The following is a 26,402-nucleotide window of genomic DNA, read 5'->3' on the forward strand; positions in this document are numbered from 1 at the left end:
ACCCAGCTAAAACAGGGGGACTCTTGAGTACAGACTGTCAATTAAAAATGCAAATAAAACGGTCAAACTCAACCTGTTACTCAGGCCTCTACTCTTTCCTTGGAGGAGCAGTGTAGAATCCCTTTTTTTACCACTTACCTGCATTGTTCCTTGGTTTGGTGTGAAGTCATATTCTTCCATTCATTCCTCCTCCCTCCTGGTTGGAGCTTTCCAGAGGGTTCTGGGTTTTGGCAATTTACTTCAGCTAATGACAGGTGAACAGCCTTCATTTAAGAGTGTGGCATATGTAATATACTTGCCAGACAAATAGTTTGGATATGAGAAATTTAAGTAAGTAGGGATAATAGGCCACGCAACAGTTGTAAAGCCTTTTAAAATCTAAATGTGTGTTGTTGTTGTTGTTGTTGTTTTTTAAAGAAATAATTGAATGCATTAGCAAAATAAAAATGTTTTATTTTTCAGTAGATGGCTTATCAAATAACTTTAAGGCTCACCCTCTTCAACTGGATCATCCCAGTGATACTAGTGGCACTTTGGATGGCACTGATTTCATAAAGACCACTCCGTCACTACACGAATCAAAAAAATCAAGTTCTGGAACACCTCACGGTGCATGTTTAACACTCACAGATCACGATCGGATTAGGCAGTTCATACAGGAGTTCACATTTAGGGGGCTTTTGCCACACATAGAGAAAACAATTCGACAGCTTAATGACCAGGTAAAATCTCTCTTTCAAAATACCACTTTTGCTGCATTACTATATATATATTAAGTTCAGTATGTCACTAAACTGTTCCCTCTTCTGAAACTCGCTTATCTAGATTTCAGGGGGACAGTTGAGGATAGTCATGCAAATAAAGAAAAACCCTCAAAACATCCTAGATACAGTAGAGATATACCTCAGCCATTTCCCCCTACTCTCTAACAGAAACATTTAAAGGACTGGACTCAGTGACTCAAAATGTCCATTTCTGTACTATGTTGTAATCTGGAACAATGCCATGTTCAACTTGGAGCATGCTTTAAAATAATGATAGAAACATGTTAGTTTATTACAAATAATACTAAAAATGGAGATAATTTTAAAGGTAAATTCATGTAATCAAGTGATTCATGAGTATATTTGTCTAGCAGGTTTAAGAGTGTCATATTTATGAGAAACCAGCAAAACGTCCAGCAATGTAGTCTTTTCATGGTTTGGAAAAAGGTCTCTTTGGGGGAAACCTTGACTAGAATAAGTGAACTAGTAGAAGTACTTGTTTTGACATTGATGTTTTCAGCTATTGGGTTTTAATCATGATCCAACTTTGTTTGAAAAAAAGAAAAAGAAAAAAACCCTGTTTTCTGGTCATAGAATAACTGTTTGCTGTGAGGACACTATGTTGATATGATGACCTCCTCCTGTCAAAGAGCTACCTGTGCTATTAGTCAGAGTCTCATCTGAAATGACTAACACAGTGATTCCTAACCTTTTCCAGCCCAAGGCACACTTACATTTAGTAAACATTTTCTGCAGCACACCTGTTAAGGCATTCCCCATCTTCGTGCCTGTTGTAGCTCATTGCCATGGCAAAATTCCGCGGCACACCTGTTAATTTCTGATGACACACTTTTGTGCCAAGGCACACTGGTTGGGAAACACTGGACTAACATGTATGAACATATTGCCTGTGTCTGTTTTTGAAGTTAAACAAATTTTTAAGGTGTATATTATATCACCAGAAGCATTTGAGCTTCATCACAGTTCTTGTAATCTCTTAAAGTTGAGTGAATTAATGGAAATTGCACTTTTCTCTTACAGTTAATATCCAGGAAAGGTTTGAGTCGATCACTATTTTCTGCAACCAAAAAATGGTTTGGTGGTGGTAAGGTTCCAGAGAAAAGTATAAATGAGCTGAAAAATACATCTGGCTTGCTGTAAGTAACTTTCATTCTTTATTTTTTAAATAAAAACAAACATCTTGACCAACACTTTGGTATTATGAATGTACTGTAGCTGACCAAGATTTCAACTAAAATCTTAGAATCAACAAAACATTTACTAAAAAAGTATATGTGTTTTTGCACAAAAAAACTTTTTTAAAGACATTGAACTAAAATAGTAGAAGAGAAGTCCTTTTAAAGTCTAGTTTGTTGCTGAACAGATATTTTTATGAAGGTATACCCCCTTATGCTTTTTCAAGTACAACTAGACTTTTACAAAAATTCTACAGATAAGAAGGGAGAGATGATGAACTGTTACCTTTGGTTGATAGGCCATTTTAGTTTAGTTGGCACACACCAGCATGTGAGGATTCTTAAACAGGACAGGTTAACTGTTTTACCATGAGTTTAAAAGGAGCAAGGGTTTAGGTGTCAGCTGCTGCCAGTAACTGACAATGTGCATACCCTTACTCCCACATTTGATGAAAGCCTAAAGCAGGAGACTTAGGCCTCCAATGAAAGAGCATACACACAGGTGCTTACTGTATTTGATTGCTTCTATTCATGGAAAATGTATTAACTTATTAATTTTCTATGTATAGAATGTAACTGTTGGAGGGTTGTCTTAAATTTGTGTCCCCATCCCTCTCCACCTCTGTAGCAGGGAAAACAGGGGCAGGCAGGGAGGGAGGCAGCAGTGTGCTATGCTTGAATTCTTAAGATTCCCCTTTTCATCTCTGTTTAATAGTTGCACACGGTTTAACAAAGATTGGTTTAAAATCTGATATAAACTTCTCCATGGACACTTACCCAAGTTTAAAACAATTACTAGTATAGTTTGTCTTTGAGATCCCTACCTAGCCTTAGAAGGGGCTTCTGAAGTCCAATACCCTCTTGTTTTTTTAGGCAGCATGGGTGTGCGAAGTGGACCATGTTCGATTCGGATTCAGCCCGATTCAGGGGACAGTGATTCGATTTGTTGATTCGGATCACTGTCCTGATTTTCGATTCTGCTGACTGAAGATACGATGCTGACTTGGAGAATCAGTGATTCGGCCACAGACACAGCTTTAAATGTTTTTTTCTATGTGCTTTGAGGTAGCAGTCATGGTTCGTGATCACTGTGATGCTGGGGTGGATGGAGCACCCCACAGGAGCGCAGGGGGTCTCCCACATGCTTGGTGGCAAACCTGGAAGTGGACCGGAAGTACTTCTGGGTCCACTGCAGAGTGCAGACCCTCGCACCCCTCCAGCTTGGCAGTTTGGGTGTGGGGGGACCCAGGAGCCTCAAGTCGCTGGGGGCGGGGCACATGCTCCGTAGTGGACCTGGAAGTGGACCGGAAGTGCTTCTTGTCCACTTCCGGGTCCACCACTGAGTGTGGTGGCAGCCCCCCCCCCCCCCCCCCCCCCCAACCGGTGCTCCCGTGGGACACTCCATCTGCCCCACCATCTCAGCATTCACGCACCGCCTGGTGTGTCCTAAGGTATGTAGAAAAAACATATAAAGCTGTGTCTATGTCCAAATCATTTTGAAACTCTGAATCAATTTGGAGTGTTCCAATTCAATTCAGAGAGATTAAAGGGTCTCCTGATTCGATTTGGATTTGGAGATTTGGCCATCGAATCGGGCTGAATCTGCCGAATTGCATCGGTGACCAAAGCTTCGCGTAGCTCTAATAGGGAGTAACACCTTATAGATACTTTTATGAAGTATTCAAGCTCAATCTTTTAAAAAGTAGTTCCGTTTCTACCCCTACTAGTCCTAGTCTTTGGAACAGTCTTCCTTACTGATACAGTGTAAACTAATGTAAGCTAGACTTAAACAGGTAAGAGTGGTGTTTATACTACGGGCAGAAAGACTCGAGTCCTTTATGCCCCTTTCCAACCAGTTTTGACTGGTTGCTAAAGAAATGCACTTTTTTTTTCTTTGTTGTGTCCAAGAGGCATAGGTCCAAGTTACTGTTGTAGTTTTAGCTGGCCAGTGAAAATAAGTGGAATGACATTTTCCTTTAGTTTTCTTCTTCCAGGGGCAGAATTAAACCATTTTGTATGATGGTGCAAATGAAATAGCTTTCATCAGTTTCAGTGACAGCTACTTAATTTTTTTTGACCAATTACATTATTAATCTTTCCCTAGTAGGAAAAAAGCTTTCCTTAACCTAATTATTGATTTAACAAATCACTTCAGCCAGTAAACGAGTAAATTCAAAGGAAGCTTGTCTCCATCCTCAGCCAGAAAGATGGTAGTTTCATTTGTTGTTAGTCTGTCCCGTCCCTCCCCCCCCCCCCCCCCAAAAAAGCAGCTAATATTACTTACAGGTTCTTTGTTGCTTGTGGCAGGGGATGAATGGGAAGAAAACACTTCATGTTTCAGGCTTTCTTTTTACTGTAGAATTCAGGTCTTGTCTGTCTCATTTGTTAATCAACCAAAGTGTGTTTTGCTGTGTATTTATAGGTATCCCCCTGAAGCGCCAGAACTTCAGATCAGGAAAATGGCAGATTTGTGTTTCTTGGTGCAACACTACGAACTGGCATACAGCTGTTACCATACAGCAAAGAAAGATTTTTTAAATGACCAAGCAATGTTTTATGCAGCTGGAGCACTGGTTGGTGTATTTTTAGTATAACTGTTCCATTAAAGGCTATTTAACATTAATGTTGGAGAGAAAGTAAAAACTTGACTACTTAAATACCCGATGGCCAGGCTTTGATGTCAGTATTTTTCAAATCACATTAGTCTCAGGCTTGAAGTTGAGGATTTTTTAAATAGGAATAACTTCATTTGCTGAATAAATATTTCCAAAAAAAAACACTGGAGGCTGAAACTCCCACTTTGTCATAGGTTATATTTTAATTGTTTCCTATCCGTTTTTGTAAATGGGTAAAGAAGCCTAAAATATTGCATCAAGTTCTTAAGTCTGTTACAAGCTTCAAGTTGGCAAAACAATCCACTGCCTCTGAAGCTGTTGATAAATGGACTAGTATAACAAGCATAGTAAGTTCTAGGTTTGATGGGTTTCTTTTTCCAACCCAGGATCTTCAGGGCTTTGGCACCAGTTGTTTATGCACTAGAGTAATGAGCTCATGCACTAAACCAGGGGTTCACAAACTGTGATATGTCCCTCGGGGTGCACAAGACATCGGGGGGGACGGGACACACAGGATAAATTGTGTAAGGGGTTAAAATTTAAAACGTATGCTGGTAGGGGTGTGTGAGCAGCTGTTAAATCTGGAAAGGGGTATCCAGTAAGACAAGTTTGGGAACCTCTGTACTAACCTATTCCAGAAATAAAGAACAGGCATAGCCAGGAAGATGTAAGCGTCTAAAGTGCAGTGCTAGGTGCTAAAGTCCCAAAAATACTATTTTCACAAACCCCAAACCACCACCATTTTGGACCTGTAGAGCATCTGGAGGCTAAGCTCATGCTTAAGCCTGTTTTTGGTTTCACGTATTGGGTATCTCTGTTTCTAAGTCCCCTGAGGGTCTTGATTGATTGGTGAGGCATCCTATAAGGATTCCTAGTGTATGGAAATAGCACTGAGTTCAACACAGAAATGGACACTTTCATTCAGAAACCTAGCTGGAGCAGAATGTAGTGCCCATCATTCTAAACATGCCTAATGATTTAGAATTGGGGATCTGGATTTAGGGTCCTCCTCTGCCTGAAGGGGTTAAAACTTTCATCTCCTATCTCAAGAGATTATCCTGATGACCTGGCACTAAGCAGGGTGAGGCCACATGTTACTTCTCTTCCTGTCAAAACAGCCACTGCAGAAAAGACTACAAGATTCATAGGGCCAGACACAGTAAGTGAGAAGGAGCTTAGTTCTTGTTGTAGCGATGATGGAATTTCCTTGGGCAGAAGTGTCGTTGGTTTCTCATCAATTCCACCATGACTCTGTTTGGATTTGTTTGGAGCATTCTTGTATATAAGCCAGTGGTCCTTAACATTTTTGGACTTGAGGCACCCCTCCCCTAACATTCGTTAATTGAGTGGTACCCAATTTTATAAACCAGTTTATATATTGCAGTGCTCTACCTCCTTATACAGGGGCTAGGTACTAGGGGTGAGAGATTGTCCAGGCAGGGACAAACGTGAGCCTGGCTTATCTGGCACCTGATTGAGAATCACTGACACTAACTTGTGTAAAACCTTTTGAATGCTCAGAGTAATTACGTAGAGTTTATTTTTTTTAGAAAAAGTGTGTACATGCATGTATATGCACCTCCCAAAAAAACATGCTTACATACTTGTGTACAAACTATGCCAACGAACTTTTTCAGCTACTCCTGAAATGCATATGCTTGGTAATGTTGAAATCCAAAAGAAACTTCAGAAGATATGTTCAGATAGAAGGAATGGAACAAACCTGGAATTGCCTAAGTACCACAGACAAGTAGAAGTATCTTCTCTAGTAGGGAAGTACCTCTTGGCCCTGTGCTATATCATTGATTACTTGGAGAAATGTCTCCTACTAAATCATTGGTACTTAAAATATCTAGGGGTTTCATGTTTCAGAGTATAAATTGAACAGCTTCCATCAAAGTCCTAGCTGGTCTGGGAATTTGTAAACGAACAAAGTTCACTGGCATCAGTTGTGGATTACAATGCTGGGTTTGAGGCATTTGGATTTTTTAAATATTTATTTTTCTGTTAGTCTTCAAGATTCCTTTTTGCTTTGTAAATTTTAACTCTTCTGACAGCATTAAAGTACCTTTTTATCCTGTAGGAAATGGCTGCAGTATCAGCTTTTCTTCAGCCTGGAGCACCTAGACCGTATCCTGCTCATTATATGGATACAGCAATTCAAACATATAGAGATATCTGCAAGTAGGTAGAACTGTTCTCCCTCCCCCCCTTTTCCATCCAGTGAATGATAAAATACTTTCCCCCTCCCGGAGGTTTGCTTTTACTGAACAGTGATAACACAAGATTAACATCAGGATTACTACCTTGTGTTCTCATAGGTATATCAAAATGAAGCTGCAATGGACATTTAGCTCACTTTTGTTAGCTGTTTTAACCTCCTTGACATGGCGTGTTCTGAGAGGGGACACTTTGCCAAGGGTAGATTTTGTCTCTGGCTTTTGTGTTCTTTTATTTTCTTTATTAAATTAGTTTATTACTTTGCCAAAGACCAGTTTTAATGTTTCCTTAGGAGACAAACCTTTATAAGCATTATAAATTTTGATTTTAAAATAGGTTAAATCTCATTCAGCAATATAGTTTTAAGAATACCTAGAATGAAGGAATTACTTTGTAGCAATGAATTACTGTACTAAAATAAGAGTGCACACTTGTGTTGTGTATACAACAAAATAGTAGTTTTGGAACTGACACTTCTTGCTAGATTTCAGTTCAGAAGAAACTGTGGATTCATTCTAATGTTTGTTAAAATGCACTGTTTAATATCCTCCTTTTTTTTTTAGGAACATGGTACTGGCGGAGAGATGTGTACTGCTTAGTGCTGAAATCTTAAAAAGCCAAAGCAAATATTCAGAAGCGGCTGCTCTTCTGATACGTTTAACCAGTGAGGTAGAGAGAACTTAATCTTTCTGCTTTCCCTGCTTTAAATGCCTAATATCAGTTAAATGCTAAAAAAAAAAAAGAGTTCGGGTTTTGCCTAATCCTTTGTGAAAGGGGTGTGTGGCAGAAATGGGTTGGAATAATATTTGAGTTGAGAGTAATCTTGATTTGATTTGCCTGTATAAATAAATCAGTTTTGCATGTTTTTGTGCATCTTCATTGGATAGATGCATCTAATCTATCCTCTGTACTTGAAGTAATGTCCATGGTTACTCTTGAAAAGAGAAAATATTGCCTGAATTGTTAATTTTATTTACATTTTTAGTCTGTCTTTTGACCTCTGCTAAGTACTTGAGAGGTGTTAACGCATTTAAAAAAAACCTCTAAGGGTTAGCATGGTTTTTAAAAGTGTGGTGTCTGCTTGTCTTATGTGGGTGACATGGCATTGATACACTTTGAACTAAATTAACAAAGCTGATGAAAGCACTTCAGTGCTTTGGTTATTAAATACTTTTTACTTTCAGCTCCTTAAGTCTGTCAGAATTATCCTTGGTGCATGTTAAACAACAAATGATGGTTTTTAATTTTGTCCTTTAATATCCAAGAGACGATCTAGTCATATTTCTTATTTTATTTCCTGACTTCCAACCAGATATATGACAAGGAGATACTGAGCGCTGTTTATTGCGCCAAGCACTTAGTTTTCACTTTAGTATTTCAATAATTAACTCTTGTGCTTCTGGATCATTGCTGAGGCAGTTGCAGAGGAAATAATCACTTACAATTTAGTTACAACTGAGAAAAAGCTTTTAATAGTAATGCCTTGCTATTTGTAGTAAGGAAAAGTGTCAACAGGTCCTGTAACATGTAGGAGGCCTGGGGCTGCAGCAGATCTTTTTATGTGATTTGAGAAAGCAGGAAATTTATTTGCTAACTGTCTCATTCCTTTTGTTTAATTTATCTGGAGGTCAAAATATATTGTAATGTTAAAATTGCTGATTTGTTAGGATTAGTTTGTTCTGCTACAGTTTGACTTTCATAAACTAATTAAAATTCAGCTAATAAAACTGTTCAGAGGTATAAGAGACTGATGTTCTGTAGTTGATACATGGTTAGTGTTGTTCATTAAAGTTTGGCTACAACTAAAAAAGAAAAAAATAATTGGAATGAAGTGACCATAATGATCTACTCCCATTTCTTTCAGAGAAATTCAGTAACACTATTATACCCCTCTTATAATTTTTGTGGTTTTCTGTTAATAATATATATTATTAAAGCTGATATTCTTGTTTTTAATTTTTCCGGGAAAAAATGGCAGCAGAACATTTGGATGGGAATGGTAAGTGTTAGAAATTTCAGCCTGAGTAGCTCAAGGGTTAGGAAATGTTGACATTTTACTATGGGCTGATCCTTCTCTCTCTCTCATTCTGTTCATAGCTGTTGATCTTTCTTTCAGGTTACTGAAAAAGTAACTGGATATACAGGGTGGAATTTATCCACGTTAGTAGATGTGTATAATCATGAAGTAAGGCTTTTAAAGCATAGCTGTACTCACTGGAATCTTTCAAAGAAAACATTAAACTGTTTATAATGGATCACAAAAGCAGCAGTAAAAACGAAGTCCCTTTTAACAAAAGGTTTCAACTTCCTCCTTGAATGCAGTATGTTTTGACTGATCCATGTGCCCTTTGATTCCTGTAAGCATTACAATGGGACTGTTATGGTCTTATAACTAAACTGTGGCTCCAGAAGCAGAGACCACACTAGAAAACACAGTTTTGAATAATGATATAATGTGTATGGTCTTTCAAGTTGGGATCCAAGAGGGACTTCGAGTGATTTTTTTTTTTTTTTTCCTACAAGAATATTTGTAAGCTTAACATAACTACCTGGTGGCGTGACTGCTTGCTCATGCTTTGCAAGTAAAATTCAAAAAACAAAACAAAACACCCCCCCCCCCCCCAAAAAAAACCCCAAAAAACAAAACAAAAACCACAAGTGCTTCTCGAGTATATCACTTTTTTTCAGCACTCTCTGCTTCAAGGGCTGCATTTCACACTGTAGGCCAGGGAACATAATCTCAAATTTTAAAAGCTTGCATCATGGACCAATGTGCAGTTGGGTCAGCAGACCAGAGCCTACTGTCTACAGTAAGGAAGCAGTCTTCCACAAAGCAATAATGTGGTAACTTCCCCTGCTGTCTACCTAGCCTTTTGTGACATTTCTTATTCATGAGTAGAGCTATGCTTTATTGGCAAGTAAGTTAAGTTATATTTGCCTAGTCTAACTTTGAAATTGAGACCTCTTTCCCTTTAAATAGGATTCTGATCTTCGCAGTGCACTTCTGTTGGAGCAGGCGGCACACTGCTTTATAAACATGAAAAGTCCCATGGTTAGGAAATTTGCCTTCCATATGATATTGGCTGGACATAGATTTAGTAAAGCTGGGCAGGTAAGTGGTTCACGTTTAGAACACCCTCCCCGCTCCCCTCCCCCTCTAAACCCCTTGTGATCTGTAAGTGTTATGAAATAACTTGTTGTGTAGCTTAATGTCAGGAGAGAGTCTCATAATATTGATCTCATTGTCCTTCTTGAATGCTAATGTGCTGTACCTGACACTTCTACATCATACCTGAAATTATGCTGTTGTTGATTTACTTAAACATTTTAAATTGCATAGACGTTAATGCATTAAGCTCGCTATTCCTTCTGTTAGACAGGGAGATACCATTCCTATTTCTCAGAAAGAGGTGGATGACTGAGGCAGATATTGGTGACTTGCTGAGTGTGTCTACATGAGATGCTTTACTGTGTATTAGACTAATGTGCAGTAAAGCATCACCATCTACATGTGTGTGTCAATTATGGTTCATTAAATATAATCTAAAGCACCATTTGCTAATACCAATATATACAGGTACTAGAAAAATGATGCATTAATGCACTGAAGCATACATATAGACCCTGACTAGGAACATATTGTTCCTGGACAGCCTAGGCAGCAGGCGGCCATTACTGCTGTCTGGCTAAGCCCCAATCTCTACAGGGTGTGGGGGAAGATGTCCCAACTCCAGGGCAGCTCCCTCCCAGCCACGTGGAGATTGAGCCCGGCCCTGAACTGCGTGCGGCTGGGAGGGAGCCTTGGAGCCGGTACAGCTCTCCCTGGCCCCTGGAGCCCAGGTCTGACCCCTGTGCCCCCTGCCAGCCCAAGGCTGGCACCTGGGGGAGTCTGTAGTTCCCCCTGGCTGCCTGACAGGGGCAGAGCATGGCAGGAGCAGCCTTGGACTGAACTGCTCCTGTTGGGAGCAAATTTGCTTCTAACCAGGTGCACATTCAGATGTGTGCTTGGGAGCAGTTTACTGTACCTGAATTTTTTGTGCAACATTTTTAAAAGAGCTGGGAATAGAATCCAGAGAACCAGACTCTGTCCTATGCTTTTAACCACTAGACAGTTCCTCCTCATGTGACTTGGCTATTAATATTACATATAACTTTGTACTTCCAGAGGGTTTTTTTTTCTGTTTTGTGGTAGCTTTCATTGCAAATGCATTTATTTTTCCTATAAATAGACTCAGCCTTGAGTTTAATGTTATGAATTAAGCTTCATGAAACTTGATTTATGTTGGTCTCTATTTTGCAGTAGGCTGTTTTCAGACTATTGGAGAGCCTTATTAAGGCTGGTGTTAAAGAGCTAAGTTTCCCCCAGTTGCAGTGTTTGGAGGGTTTAAATAGTTATTGAGAATTTGTGGTCATACTGCTTTTTTACTACCCGTCAGTACTTTACAGTATGGCTCACTGAAATTTCCATCTTAATTACAAGCCAGAGAAGGAATTAATCTTTTAAAAGCTGTTTTCTAGGCTTTGATTTCAGGATTTTGCTCTACTTTGAAAGTGGCTAACTGTTGAACGTTTTAGAATCTGAACCTCCAGCTCTTACATGGTCTGTAGTAGACAAAGAGAAAGTAGCCTTGAACATGGTAGGGGTTAAAAAACCAAAAAGGCTTCTCAAGCCTCTTACATGAAGACTTAAAATATTCCTTCCACTTTTTTTCAATTTTACATCAGACAGGAAGTCTGCCCTCAAATGCTTGATAGTTTTTCCACCTCATGTTTGTAGGGAATTAAGGTATTGATACAATACTGTTATTTCTGTACTGTTTTAATGTACGTTATTCACCCAGATCCAGTACTACTTTGAATTTAAAGGCAACCCTTCAATAACTGTTTTGTACATGGAAAATAAATCTATTTATTGGAGGGTCATCTTAAATTCATCCTGTGCACTGCTACAGTGAGGAAAGGAACAGTGAGGGTACAGAGCAACCTAATCCCTGTCCCTCTTGCCATCTGTCATCCCTGCCACTTCTCTAACCAGCACAGAGGCAGGTAAGGGGACCAGGCCTGCTGTCTAATTAATACCCCTAACTAGTAGTAATTCCTTATCTCTTTTAAGAGCATTAAATTGTTTGTAATAGATCATAAAAATGACAATGAAAATGGAAGTGCATGTTACAGAAGGCTTCAACTTCCTCCTTTTATACCGTATATTTTGGCTCCTGTAAGTATTATGATGGGGGTGTTTATCATGGTCTTATTAACTTTAGCCTAGAAGTTTTCTTCTTAAACAGCCTCCAGATGTATGATTCCTTCTACCCCCTCATTTCTGCTGAGCATAGGAACCTGTGGAGTTCTCTCCAGTGTGATGCCAGCTTGTTTGAGATTTTAACTTTTCAAGGCTCTTTGAGAAGAGAATTTTCTGTTTCACAGCATAAAGGCAAGTTCTCCTATGTGACAGCAAAACTGCCTTCTCAGCCATATTATTTTCACATGTTCAGAATACTGATGTAAGGAGGAATCCTGTCTTGCAGGCTTAAATGGTTTCCATCATCATAGTATCTGACTTATTTAAGCTTTTCATGTTGTCATTCTCTCTGCACAGCTTTTTTTTTTTTTTTTAAATATAGCATAATCTTTTGAGGTTTGTCAGGTGAGCTTTACTTTCCTGCTGCCAGTTGTGCCTAACGCATGTCTGTCCATTTTGACTGAGACTTCATAGAAATGCCCCAGCAGAAGGTGTTGTGTGAAGCGCTGCGCATTTTCCAACTAGCAGATTTTCTGGCAGGACATCACCCCCTTTGGACTGGAGATTATGTTGCTAGGGACCAGCTCTGAGGGTTGCATTGGAAGAAGATGGTTAGAATATGACTGTAATACAGCCTTGTTTGAGAGAAGGTGTTAGCTTCTAAAGTGAATTTTTGTCCATGTTTCTTCTGGTCTGTAGATGGAGCTTCAGGTCTAAATTTGCTTTTGGCAGCTGTTGGTATTTCACACACACAAGATTTTTTTTTCTTTTTTTTTTTTTTTTGTAGGTTAAGTTTTACATATGCTGGTTTCCAATATACTGGGTAACCTGTAATGTGTGGATTTTGGCTGTTTGCTGTCATGTATGGTGTCATAGCTACACACTTAAACTTTGCCTGCTAGTGTCTATTAGGCCTGTGCAAAGCAGCAAGTATTCAATTTGGATTTGGGTTTGGCCGATTCGAAGGGACAGTGATTCGAATCGCTGTCCAGATTCGATTTGGCCAATTTAGATAAGGAGATTCAGTGCCAATTCGGCCATAGACTATAATGGGGAATCACTAAAATACCTAGAACTGTCATTTTTTTTTTTTTTTGCAGACTCGGGAGAAAACAGCAGGAATGGTAGCCCTTTCTGAGGGCATGAAGCCTGCCAAATTTTCAAGGAGATAGGTGCAGGGGTTTCTGTGAAAGTGTACCTCAAACTGTTGAAAGCAAAACTCGTATCGCTTGTTTGTGTTACGGCAGAATGGGATGAATGCAGCATGGATGGTAGGCCCTTATACGGGCATGAGGCCTGCCAGGTTTCAGGCAGAGTGGTCCAGGGGTTTCTGTGAAGGTGCACCTCAAGGTTCTGAAACCAAATTAAAAAAAGCAAATAGGTGCAGAGTGGGGAGGGTGGCACTTGCTCCATTTGAATGTGGAGCTTAGGCAACCCCAGCCGCGGGAGGTTCACTTTCAGGAACAGCAGCTGCTCCACCAAACCAGGATCCAAGGAGGTGTGGTGGAGTGTCACAACTAGAGCTGTGCAAAGCTTCAGTAGTTGATTTGCTTCGGAGGAGATTCGGCCCAATTTTGGGAGCCAAATCTCTGAATCTGAATTGAATTGGGAGACCAAGTAAAAGCTCCAGATCGATTTGAAGCATCCAAATTGACTTGGAAAAGATTCAGCTGATTCAGAGATTCAGCCACAGACTAAACAGGCAGCTGACAGATGCCTCCAGCTGGTAAGTCTGTTGGGGAGGGATGCGGTGTGGGGGAGGGAGGAATTGGGGCTGGGACAAACTGCCCAACTGGGGTGGGGGACACGTTACTTGGGGAGGGGTGGGGGTGGGGGGTGCGTAATGCAGACGTGGCAGTGCTGGGAGCAGGGGCTCTGTCTTGCTGCCGCTTGCTCGGCTGGGACAGGGAGGGGTGGTGGGGGGGTGGGATGCAGGCATGGCTTGCTCCAAGCGGAAGGGGGCAGGTAGCAGTAGGGCATAGCCCCTGCTCCCAGCACTGCTGAGCCTGCATCCCACACCCCCTGCACCAGCGGGAAAGCGGTGGCAGGGTAGAGTCCCTGCTCCCAGCACTGATGCAGGTGTGCCAGTGCTGGGAGTGGGGGCTATGCGCTGCTGCTGCCCGGAGCCAGCCACATGTACATTGCGTCCCCCACACTGGTAGGGCATAGCCCTCACAGCTCCCCCCTGCTGTGGCAGAGATGGGCACATCTAGGGAAGCAACGTGAGATCCTCACTGCCCCGTGTTGTGCAGGAGGGCTCTGCCACGAGCACTCAGAGGCCCCAGTCACCACTGCTGTAGCCAGTGAGTGCGGGGCTTTTTTTTCTTAAAGTGCCAGGACTAGGCTGGGGCTGGGCAGGGCAGCCATGGGGGCTTCTTCTGTGGCTCCCCCCTACCTGGGGAGAGTCGGGCACAGCTGGAGGAGCTGCGGGAGAACCTGCAGCTGCCTGGCTATGCCTGCCTCTCCCTGGCCGAGCTGAATCTCTTCAAATCGGCACCGAATCTTCCATAATTGATTTGGACAAATTGATTCAGGACTGATCCAAATTGAATTGCTGTTCTCCGAATTGGCTGAATCAGAATTGAATACTTCCCTATTTGCACAGGCCTAGTCACAACTTCACCAGCAATGCTGTACACCCTCTGGCTTGGAACACTGGTTGGTAGACAGGACAGGACAGGTGTTCCTGGGCAATTGTGGCCAGATCCTGCCACATCTGGATGCGGATTGCCCAATAGGCCAAGGGGTCGCAGTGCAGTGGCTCCATGTGCTCAGTGAGAGGTAGCTATTGAGGTCTCCACGCTACCTGCTGGATGGTGGGGTGTGGTGCCTTTGGACCCCAACGTTGAAGCCATGCTCTTGGCCCAGATTGGCAGTGGTGGAGGAGATTTGGTGTGTGGTTGGAGTGCTGGCACGGGAAAGTAGAGCCCCTCTTCTGTGTCCCCCCCTGCCGCTGCCCTTCTGCCTCCCTGACTCTATTCACCTGCACCTCCTGCCAGTGATTGAGGGTTTTGTTGCTGCAGATGCTCCCCTTCATCCTTGGGTCGCACATGTCTGCCAGCATGTGGACTGTACTGGACCGCAGCGGATCCAGCTGTTCTTTGATGCCCTTCTTTAGACACTTCACCAGTGCCTGCACCTCTGGTAAAAGCGACTTGCCCCAGCAAGGAACATCTATTTCCCCCGGAACTTCTCCTTTTCATTCTCAAGCTCCTTTGCTATGGGGATCACTTGGCTAAGGAGGGCATCGCTAGTGCTGAGGCTCTTGGTGGCCTCGAGGAAGATCTGGGAGATGGTATCCCACTCATCTCTGTTAAGGGGGCCGCTGATCCCAATCTCCCCGAACAAGGCCATCTCATGGATGGCCTTCTGTTGCTGGTCCAGCCGTTTGAGCATCAGTTATGTGGAGGTCTGAGTGTCCACACCCTGCATGATTTTGTGTTGCGGGATGCTCAGCTCTGCCTGTTTCTCCCGCAGCATTTTGCCTCCCTTGATGCTCTGCTGCAAGTAGCCCACCACCTTCCTGAGTTTCGAAATGAGCTGGCTGCTAGTAACAGCATCATCACTGGGAGCCCTGTCCCCCTCCAAGGTGTCCCTGACTATAAGGTGGAACTTGTGTGTCACACAGCGGATGCCAACAAAGTTGACATCATGCACTGACTTGACCATATTGGGCCCATTGTTGGTGACCATGAACCCACAGGTGAGCTTGCCCTGCCCAACAAGCTACCCCTTTGCCATGCATTAATGGCCCCCGTGATCTCTGTTGCTGTGTGGGACTCATCTATCACCTGTGGTTGAAGAAGAGCCTGCCAACGTTCTGACTGCTCGCACTAGTGCCCTTTAAGGGAGAGGAAGGCGGGATCTCCACCCTGGCTGCTCCAGATGTCCGAGGTGAAGTGTAAGGCCACCTGCAGCCCTGCCTTGCGCAGCTTCTCCCTTAAGTACTCCCTGCATACCTCATACGGGGAGGGCACCACCATCCTGCTAAAGGTGGGGTGTGTGTGTGTTCACTTGGTGCATTGGGGCCATGAGTGCCATGAGCTGCCTGAACCCTGGATGCTCAACAAAGGAGAAGGGCTGGCCATCCAGAGCAAGCATCTCTCCACTGCTTTGGGTGACCTTGCTCGCCTTGGGAACATGCCCCCTTTTGTCCCTGCCTTTCCCCCACTGGTCCAGGATGGCCTGCCTCGGCTTCTTGGGGACGGGGGCATTGGAGCAGCTTCTTTTTGGACACGCTCCCACTTATGTGAGGCTGAGGAGGAAGAAGGGCAAGGGGGTGCTGCCTTCTGAGGTGCAGCAGCATCGTTGTGGTGGTGAAGTGTTTCACCTCCTTGCCCTGGCTGATTTGCCTTTGGCAGTGCTGGCAGGTGGCATACCTGGGATCATCTGCCACCTCAAAATGATCCCATACTACACTACCCACCCACTTCTGGGTTGAGGGTGGGGATCCATCCTGCCTTATCCCCCTCTTCACCAGGCAGAGGCACAGCAGGAGAAGGAGCTGAGCCCACCTGCTCCCACAACTTCTTCCAAAGCGCCTTGTAGAAAAGACCTGCTTGTAGGAGAGCTTTGAGGGGTGTGGAGCAAAAATTCAGATTCCCCCTCCTTCCCCAGAATTTCCTTAACTATAGCACATGGCTCTGCTGCTTCCAGATCCAGCTTCTCCTGTGGCACTGGAAGGCTTACACTGGGAACTGAAACTGGGATGGAGACTGTTATGCTGGTGTTAGTGGAGGTGGTGCAAGTGCAGACACGGCTCCCACTAGCAGTAGAAGACTCATTGCTGCCAGGAAAAGAGGGTGCATCTATATTGTGGTGGGGGAAGGGGGGCAGCTCTCCCTCCCCTGCCAGTAGACCTGGCACCTGCCTTTCCAGCACACTTCATAATGTTTGATGTGCTGCAAAATGTGCATGTGTTTGTAATATATGTTGTGCATTCCTGCAGTGCATAGTGATGACACAGGGAAAACAGAAGAAGAGAGACTAGCTAGCTACCAAGACAGTAGATCGCAAGGCAGAGTCTTTCAGATGCTGCCGGTCTGGTTTGAGAGTGCTCACAAAAGGCACAGATCACTTCAAACGCAGCCATTGTTTCTGTGTCCCTCCCCCAGAGCACTGTGTTTGTAAGGGAACTCGGGGAAAGATCACAGTCACTAGCCACCTACAGAAGTCAATATCAGAGCAGTATTTCCTCCCCCCTTCTCAGTTTCTGTTTGCTGCAAACCTGCCTTCTGAATCTCCCAATCTTTCTGAATTGATTCGGAGGCTTCCGATTCAATTTGGACCTTTTTAATGGGTCTCCCGATTTGATCATGATTCAGAGATTCGGCTGCTGAATCGGGTCAAATCTCCGCCAAATAGAATTGTCTACCAAAGCTTTGCGCAGCCGTATCAATTTGTCAGTCTGTGGCGAAATCTCATCTCCAAAAGCTTTCTTTAGTTTCTTATTAAAACTGGTTGGTATGTCCTATGTAGATTATTTAAAATATTTTTTAATCGATCTGTTTTTAAGTTTCATGAATACAACTTATGTTTACCAGTAATTCAGTTTCACTTAACTGTTCTACAATGTGATTAATATAAAGGGAATACAGATTTTTTTTAGAAGTGGGCTTCTATGGGGGGGGGGGTTTACTTGCATGAAATTTATATAAATTTATATATACATAGTGTGTGAATGAGAAAATATATGTATAAAAAATTGCGTGTGTGTGTGTGTATGTGTATAACTTTCATTGACTTTTGATTGTTATACTCTCCAAATATACAATTTGATCCCAATTTATTAAAACAAAAATATGCTGGAGACAGCTTTACTTTAATGTTTACATTTGGTATGTTTAATATGACTACTAAATTAATTGAGGAATCCCCTTTAATGTGTGTGATAGGCTGTTATTGTGCAATGGCAATAATGGGTATCCTGGCTTCAGAACTAGTGTGTTAACTGTTTGGTACTTTGAGGAGGGGTTGTCTGGCTCCTCCCTCTGCCACCTTGACACTTTCTAGATAAGAAAGATGTATTGTTATGACAGGGCAAGAAGATGGAAAAAGATCCAGATTAACCTACGGCCTGTTTTTGTTTTAGAGCAATGGTTCTCAACCTTTTGTACCAGGACAATTTGTAAACATTGGCCAGTCCCAACCCAGTTCCCCCCAGCCCTTCAGTGTGTTGGGCTGGGGGTGGGTGTGTGGGGCAGAGGGGCCCTAAACACCCCCTTGCAGGCTGGAACTCTTCAGGCCTGCAAGGGAAAACCCACAGTTTCCCACATTTTTCTCCATTAAAGGAGAATCCATTTTTAAAGTTCGTTAGTTACCCTTTCATATGTTCTTGCAAGCCACTTTTGGGTCGTGACCCATGAGTCGAGAAGTGCTGTTCTAGAAGGTATTCAACAAATTTGGTAACTTAATTTTTTACTTCAGCTTTGCAGTTGAACTTTAAGGCTGACTGTTCCTTTCATTTAATTCTCATAGTATTTTAGAGTACTTGGAAGATTATTTTTAAGCTCTAGAAAAAACTGGTCCAGGGGTTAGGTAGCTAATCATAGATTTAAGATGCCTGTGTTCAGTCCCACATGCTCTCCCTCTGATTTTCTGCATTACCTTGTGCAAGTCATGCAGCTCCTTTTCAATTTTAGTTTCCTATCTATGAAGCTAACAGCTCACAGGCATTCAAGATGAATGCTAGGTTGTAGTGTGTTCTGAGCCATATCAGAATCTCAAACATTCTTATGCATGTATAACTTTTTTTCCCTCCTGTCTTCTACTCTTACTGTCATACATCTGAGCCCAAGCATCTCTTGAGACAAGGGGCATTTAATATTTTAGGACTTAGTGCAAGTGAATAATTTCAGATAAATAAAGTGGTTGTTTGCTACCTTATAGTACCTTATATTTACCTGATGATTAATTTTGGCTTGATATACTGTTATAACTCTCTTCTAGTTGCTGTTACCTTGGAAGACTCATTTTAACCTCTAGTACTATAATCTGTCTGGACCCAAATGATTTCTTTATTGGCCCCTGCTGTGTAACTTAATAAACTTTTTAATATTAAGACTAATGATATTTGAAGAACAATCTGAATCTTTTCTTGCAGAAGAAACATGCCTTACGTTGCTACTGTCAGGCCATGCAAGTTTATAAAGGAAAAGGTTGGTCTCTTGCAGAGGATCACATTAACTTCACTATTGGTCGCCAATCTTTTACGCTTCGGCAGCTTGATAATGCTGTGTCTGCCTTCAGGCATATTTTGATCAATGACAGTAAACAACCTGCAGCTCAGCAAGGGGCCTTTCTCCGAGAATATCTTTATGTTTACAAGGTAAGTAGTAAATGCTTTATTTCTTAAGTAGCTTAAATGTTGTTAATCTCACGTGTACATTGCATCCTCTTTTTTAATAGTGTTAGGTCTTTTTCTAACTCTAGCAGGATGCTTAAAATATTCCAGTCACAGAAAATCATTGTGTATTAATTTAATGTCTGCATTGTGCTAGACTCCCATTTCGTGCAGCAGTGAATTAAATTGGAATGATGCATTGTATCTGTTGTTTGATAGCATGCATGTGCTTAAGTCTGGAATGTACTACCAACTTCTGTGCTCAATTTGAGACCATTGGCAAAACCTTAAAATACGAAGTCCATAGTCTCTCCAATTTTATATGGAGAGTTGAATATTTTAAACAAATAATTCATATTCTACTAATTGAAAAGGAATCTCTTCCTTTTCCCGAGTACAGGATTGTTAGTCTCTTAACAGAAAACCTAAAAATGCAGCAAAATAAATTAACATTTTTTTGCTTTGAGTTGCATTCTTAAGTACCTTTGCAGATGCATTATTGTTGAGTTTGAATTGATGGGTTTAAAATACAAACTTAAAACATGAAAACTTTGCAGTTTCAGAATAAGCTAAATTTAAAATCTGCATATGATCCCACCCTAATTTGGGATGTTACACAAAGACATAAATGGTTCTTCTATTTTATAGAAATCTAGGTTGAAAGGCATTCTTGGAAAGGGATGCTATATACATTTTTACTCTGTCTTGTGTATATAATTGAAAAGGTGAAAAATACCCATATTTACTTGAATACAAGATGAGGACAATGACCCTGAATAGAAGATGATCACCCCTATAATTAGACTCTATATATGGAAAACTTACAAATACATTATCATTTTCCAGATACAGAATCTAATTATTGGAGGTTTGCCTTGAATTTGCCCCCTTCCCACTACTATAGCAAGGAAAATAAATCTGGGGGGGTTAAGTAGCCCCCTTGCCCTCTGGCTGCCCCCTTCACCTGCAGTCCTTCCCTCTTCTTGCTGTCACACCCTGTTCTCCCTGAGCACATAGAAGTGAGGCACAAATTTAAAAACACTGTGTTTGAAATAAACATGCCTCTGGTGACTTCCATATAAGCAAATTGTCTATGGGTACCCACAGTATAGTTCAACCAGGATTGATTCATTTAATCTTTTTTGAAACTGCTGCAAGCTTTAGCACAGGGATTCCATAAACATGCTTTTAAGCAGTACTTTTATACCTACTTATACAAACTATGTATAATACTAGTCCAAAGCTAAGTCTCACAATTTTACCAGACAGTTCATCGGGCTGGGCCCCAGCAGAGCCAACTATTTCAAGCCATGTTGACCCCACAGCACAGCACTGCTTAATATGTGTGTGAACTCCAGATACCCTGTCCCATACTCACAGGATCCATGTGCTAATTAGCCCCTGACTCATGGGACCTGGGTGTTCTTGTTGTAGGTCCTGGGATCTTCGAAAAATGTATATACAGATGAGACACAAGGCATCCTGGGCCAGCTCCACGTCCTGGAGGGCAGAGCCACACTAATTATGCGCAACAGGCTGGGAGATGGGCTGACAGAAGCATTCTGGGTGAACTGTTTGGGGCCCCATTTGGTGATGTTTGCTAGACATTGAAGGCTGGTGAAGAAACAGGAATAATTGGAAATGGGAAAGAGAAGTGCAGCTCAGCTGTGAGGGTGAAGAAGAAGTTGAAATGTATGCAGTGTAGTGGTTGACCAGGTCTTGAAAGAGTCGGCGCTGAAGGGGACTGTGAGCTCAATGTGCACCACCATATGTCTTAAGTTAGTGTAGCCCATCTGAATCTTGTGGTACGGTCCTGTCAGTATGTTTGCTTAACATGGGCCATGTATTATTGTTCTGCTTGGTGTTGGTTGCATTTGATCCACTTCAAAAAATCAACTTGGTTTCCAGTACTGAGCACAAGTTTTTGGCAGTAGTTTAATTATAGAAGTTGTATTTTAGTGAGGTTCCCTTGTATGTGAATGTAAGATGAGGAGCTTTTTTTTTTCCCATGCTGATTTAAGGGGGGGAAAAACCTAGTCTTATTTGAGTAAATATGGCAATAAGACTTTATCTTGGCATAGTCTCATCGGGATTCTGTAGTTTTTAGGCAACAAACATACTATGTTTGACACAATGCACCTTTCCCCCTAAATGTCACATCATCTAAATTGGGGTGTTTATGTTAAGGAGGGAAACTGACTTCTGCTTTGGAAGCCACCCTGCTTTGATTCCTGCTCCATAGTGCAGCATCTGTGGTATTACTCTTCAGGCAACTGAGGAACTGGGTTAACTTTAATGGTTTATTATTACTCAGTCTACAGGCATTAGTGATAATGTCTCCCTGTTAATGTTTTTGATTGTTCTGCTAATCAAGCTAGCCTTTCATAGGGCAGTTTTTGTGTCAGTTAGCTGCTCCTGGTCTTCTCTTATTTCACAACCTCTTGAGCTCAGGCCCATTTACTGTTTTCAGACTCTTAGATTTATCTGTGGAAACCAGTCTTAAGTGACAGCTAGGGATTCTGCTTTAGTTGAGTAATTAAAGGAGCACAAGTCAGTTAAAGATTAAGCTTTTTCCCTGCTCTTTGCAGCCATAACTCTGGAAAGCCCTTTTTTACTTCCTTCTGCCTTCCAAAAACAAGGGGCATGTTCTATGTGAGAATATTCAGTATTAATATAAATTACCATATTTTCTCTCATGACTGCACATTTTTTAATACTGCCTCAGTTTTGAAATACAAGTTAGCTGTGTAATGGCCATATGCAAATTTTTCTAGGAAACCAGATTAAAAAGATTTTTTTGCTCAAAAGGCACAGTTTTGGAAGAATGGACTGCAGCCTTCTGCAAAACCCATTCCACATGGTACACCAGTTCTGTTCCACAGTCAGTCTAGTTTGTAACATCAGGGAAGTATGGATAGATCCTTGAACAATGACTTACAGCAGTGGTCACCAACCAGTGGATCTTGATCCACCAGTAGATCTCAGAGACTCTTGGAGTTCATCTGAGCCTGGCTTGGGGGGCTGAGTGCCTGTGTGCATACACACTTGCCCCAGCCCAGCAGGTCAGTCTGTGGGGGAGGGAAGGGGCAGGGGCTAGACTGAGGCCCCTGCAGTGATGTATAGTGCTGCAGAGGTAAGTTGAGTGGGGTTCCGGCTGGCTAGGACTTACCTGCTGAGGAGGTGTGCCCCCAAATAATTTTTTCTCGATCTGCTCCTGCTTCTCTCCCCACAGACTTACCTGCTAGGCAGGGGGAGAGGCGGTGGTGGCGGCTCACGCTAGATGTTGGGTTGCTTTTAAATGCCAAAGGTGATCTCCTACTTAAAAAGGTTGGAGACCACTGAATTATAGCTTTTGAGTTTTGATGCTTATAGGCAGCACTCATCCTTGCTCTGGGATGCTCAAAATAGAATGTTCTAGTTTTGTTGGTTTTGTTTTGTTTTGTTTTTGCTCCTTACATTTTAGACCACCAGAATACTATGAATATTAACATTTTAATAAAGAGAAGGATAATGCTAGGCATCAACAAAGTTGCTGCCTTAAAAAAAAAAAAAGAAAAAAGAGAAGTGCCAGTTTAACAATGCTGTATACCTTAATTCTGTCAGTGTTTGAAAACAGATTTGTGGAGGAATAATCACAAAATATTTTTGTTTTTATTTTTTTAATTTACTTCCTGCTTCTCTCAGAACGTAACCCAGCTGTCACCTGATGGCCCTCTACCACAACTTCCTTTACCATATATTAACAGCTCAGCAACACGCGTATTCTTCGGGCATAACAGGCGACCAGCTGAAGGTTAGTGAATTTTCATTGTTTGTTAATAAAGGTCTCCTAATTGCACAAGGTTCAGCTTTAAGAAGCAGAAACACTTCTTCAGGCTGGTTGGTATTTTTGTCTTCCATTATTGTAATATCCTTGGCTTCATATATTGCATCAGTTAGTGTAGTAAGGTTCCCTTCTCAGCAATTTAAACTTGAGCTTCAAATGCTTTTCCCTTAAGATTTCAATCCTAAAATAAGGAATAACCACTATCTTTCTGTTTTAAAAATCTTTTTAATAGCCTTTTTTAATCAATTGCACCTTATGAAAACTTACTTTTTCCTTCAGGGAAAATAAACATAGAGCTGTTACTTCTGTTCTGTGGACAGAGAATCTCTGAATGAAGTTTTGTAATTGAGTCTTGTTTATAAATGTCTTCTCTTATGTCTGGTCACCCTAGGCCTGGATTTGCATAGTCAGAATTTAGATACCTGAAGTCCAAGTGGCCTCAACACCTTCCTCACTTCTTCTCTCCCCACATGCCCCCTATCCTTTAGGTGTCTAAAGTATGTGACCACCTAAAGTTTTTACGGGTGAGAATTCTGAATATGCCTAAGGCCAGGGAAGGGTTAATCTGGATTTTGAGAATAACATCTCATAGCAGCAGTTTGCCCCCAATCTGCATAACCACCAGAGGTTTGAACCCTTCTGTCTCCATTCCAGTGCCCCAGGACTCAAACTCTCATCAGGTATGCCTCTGGGGCTGGTGTGGTGGGGGATGTAGTTAACAGCAGCATTTGTAGGGGGTGGGGCATAACTTGTGGCATACCTGCCAAAAACATTGACCAGCATTGGTTTAGAGATTAGAATGTTTGCTAGGGATGACCATCTTACATCAGTAGTTCACAATCTTTTTAGACACAAGGTAACCCTCCATAACTTTTCTGAATTTAGTGGCTTCCGGTTTCAGTTTCATTTCTACTCGTTTTTTGACTATGGCGTGGAGAGTGGGGAAACGGTTCTTACGTGGCAAAAAGTCCAAAGACCATCAAGTAGAAATCCATGAATCAAAAACGTTCCTGTTTGAAATTCCTGGGTTTATCTTGTGAATCATATTTAGGTGCTTGCACATGTAATTGTGCTAATATTCATTTTGCTTTTAAAGAAATCTCTTAGCACCCTGGTTGAGAATCACTAATCTACATATTACAACAGTGTTTCTAGAACACTAGGAATATTGGTTGTACCAAATTAAAAAAAAAAAAAGCAACTGATTGTACACTCTCATTGTCTGAAAAGTCTGTATAATTTAGTTTACAGGTCTCTTTAAGGTCTTCTTGACCCCATAGTACTTTAGGCCCTCTTTCCCTAATTTTAAGAAGCATTCAGTAACACTTGCTTTTGCAGCGAAGAAATTAAGTTCTTTAAAGTATCAATGTTTTTATCTGTTGTCATTTTGATTTAGCTATCAGTGAAATTACTTGGAAATTATCTTGACATGCTCAGGTATACCTCACTAAACTGATTATAGGCTTGACACCTTTGAGAGTTTTCTTAAGACTGATAACCAACTTCATTTTTAACAGTGAAGGCAAGACAGGTTGCACGTGTCTCTTTGGGGAAACACTAGTTATCTTCAACTACTTTAGTTTATCCACAGGCAAAATAGGCATAGTGCTTTTCCCTCCCTAACATGTTTGTAAAACATTTTAAGGTCCTTGTATGCAATGTTTCTTACTCTTAGTTAAGGCTACATTTTACTCTTAGTTAAGACTTTAACATTTCTTAGTTGAGGCTACATTTTTTTTTGTCCATGAGCTAAACTAAATGTTTAACTTAATGTTTATAAGGTTTTTTTTAATTCAGTTTACATGTTTGATAATTAAATTGTGTGAAACACTTCTCTAAACAGATTTTAAAACATTCAAATGGCTTCAAAATGTGCTGACTATTTTTCTTTATTATTCTTTCAATGCATGTAAATAAAGCTTTGCATTATGAACCTGTGAGGCATTATTGAATTAATCAGAACACTTTGATATTGACTGTAAACTCTGACCTGGAACTTGTCAATACAGTTCTGTAGTACAGTGGTTTTGTACTGCTGTCTTTTGCCACTTAATGTTGATTTCTCTACTATTAGGTGAAAAGCAAGCAGCCACACACATAAGTCTTGATCAAGAATATGACTCTGAATCTTCACAGCAGTGGAAGGAGCTCGAGGAACAAGTTGTGGCTGTGGCTAACAAAGGAATAATACCTTCAAATTTTCAGCCAACGCAGTATTGTTTGAACAGTTATTCAGATAACTCCAGGTTTCCACTTGCTGTAGTAGAAGGTAAAATGATGATGTGTGAACTTCTTAATTTACAAGTAGTTAGATACTCTAAAAGAAGCTTAAATTTTACAGTAACAAATGGGAGTTGTATGTGTGATATTGCTTATTTGAGTGGAAAACTAAGTAGGAGCATTTTTCAGTAATGAACAGATTGTACATGCCTAGTACGATCTGAAAACTTGAAGTCCTTTTTTTTTAAATAGAACCAATAACGGTGGAAGTAGCCTTTAGAAATCCATTGAAGGTTCCACTTTTGTTGACTGACTTATCGTTACTGTGGAAATTCCAACCAAAAGACTTCAATGTAAAGCATAATGAAGAAACAAAAGAGTTGGTAAGTAATGTTTTGCTGTTGGTGACCCTTCTCTTTCCCCAGTTTTAACTAACGTGGCTGCTTTATATGGATCGTCTTAACATCATGAATGAGAAATTCATATACAGTGCAGTTTCTAAGCTCTGACTTGAAACAGTGAATGAGCCTGATAGGAAAAATCTGGGATAGGAAGAGAGGATAACACTAATAAGGTCACTGACATTCATCTTGTGCGTTAGAATTTAACTTTTTCTTAAAAATTTAAAATAATGGGTTTGCTTACAGCAGGTGACTGTTAAAATGTCTATGCTTGCCAACAAATACCACAGTTACCACTTTCCTGCCCTCATTATAGGAGAAAAATTGGTGTTGTCAAACACAGTGCGAAACTTAAATTAACAAGTGGTCATACAAAAGGTCTCTTTTATTAAAATAAAATCAAGCCTACTTACAGTAGACCTAATATTAAGTCATTTGCATAATCTGTTCTCAGCTAGTCAAAGCTTGGTACTTTGAACTTTGAATTAATCTTTAACGTGTGTGTGTGTGTGTGTGTGTGTGTGTGTGTGTGTGTGTGTGTGTGTGTGTGTGTGTGTGTGTGTGTGTAAGAGAGAG

The 26,402-nt window shown here is 41.3% G+C and overlaps 1 protein-coding gene across 8 annotated transcripts in view; it reads left to right on the forward strand.

Moving 5' to 3' along the window:
- The window catches only part of TRAPPC8 (trafficking protein particle complex subunit 8), a 103,400-nt gene that overhangs the window by 52,400 nt on the left and 24,598 nt on the right, over positions 1–26,402 (forward strand). For 3 of the 8 annotated variants that reach the window (XM_019498544.2, XM_014606847.3, XM_019498543.2), the window contains 11 exons: positions 463–722; positions 1,806–1,921; positions 4,383–4,533; positions 6,659–6,759; positions 7,359–7,464; positions 8,774–8,794; positions 9,776–9,907; positions 19,140–19,364; positions 23,064–23,172; positions 25,280–25,474; positions 25,678–25,808. In XM_019498544.2, the coding sequence (XP_019354089.1) occupies positions 463–722; positions 1,806–1,921; positions 4,383–4,533; positions 6,659–6,759; positions 7,359–7,464; positions 8,774–8,794; positions 9,776–9,907; positions 19,140–19,364; positions 23,064–23,172; positions 25,280–25,474; positions 25,678–25,808 (1,547 nt within the window). The remainder of the gene's footprint in view (positions 1–462; positions 723–1,805; positions 1,922–4,382; positions 4,534–6,658; positions 6,760–7,358; positions 7,465–8,773; positions 8,795–9,775; positions 9,908–19,139; positions 19,365–23,063; positions 23,173–25,279; positions 25,475–25,677; positions 25,809–26,402) is intronic. The other 5 variants (XM_019498542.2, XM_014606852.3, XM_014606850.3 and 2 more) reach the window with 3 other exon arrangements.

The sequence above is a fragment of the Alligator mississippiensis genome, chromosome 3 (genome assembly GCF_030867095.1).
Source record: "Alligator mississippiensis isolate rAllMis1 chromosome 3, rAllMis1, whole genome shotgun sequence".
NCBI classification, from domain to species: domain Eukaryota; kingdom Metazoa; phylum Chordata; order Crocodylia; family Alligatoridae; genus Alligator; species Alligator mississippiensis.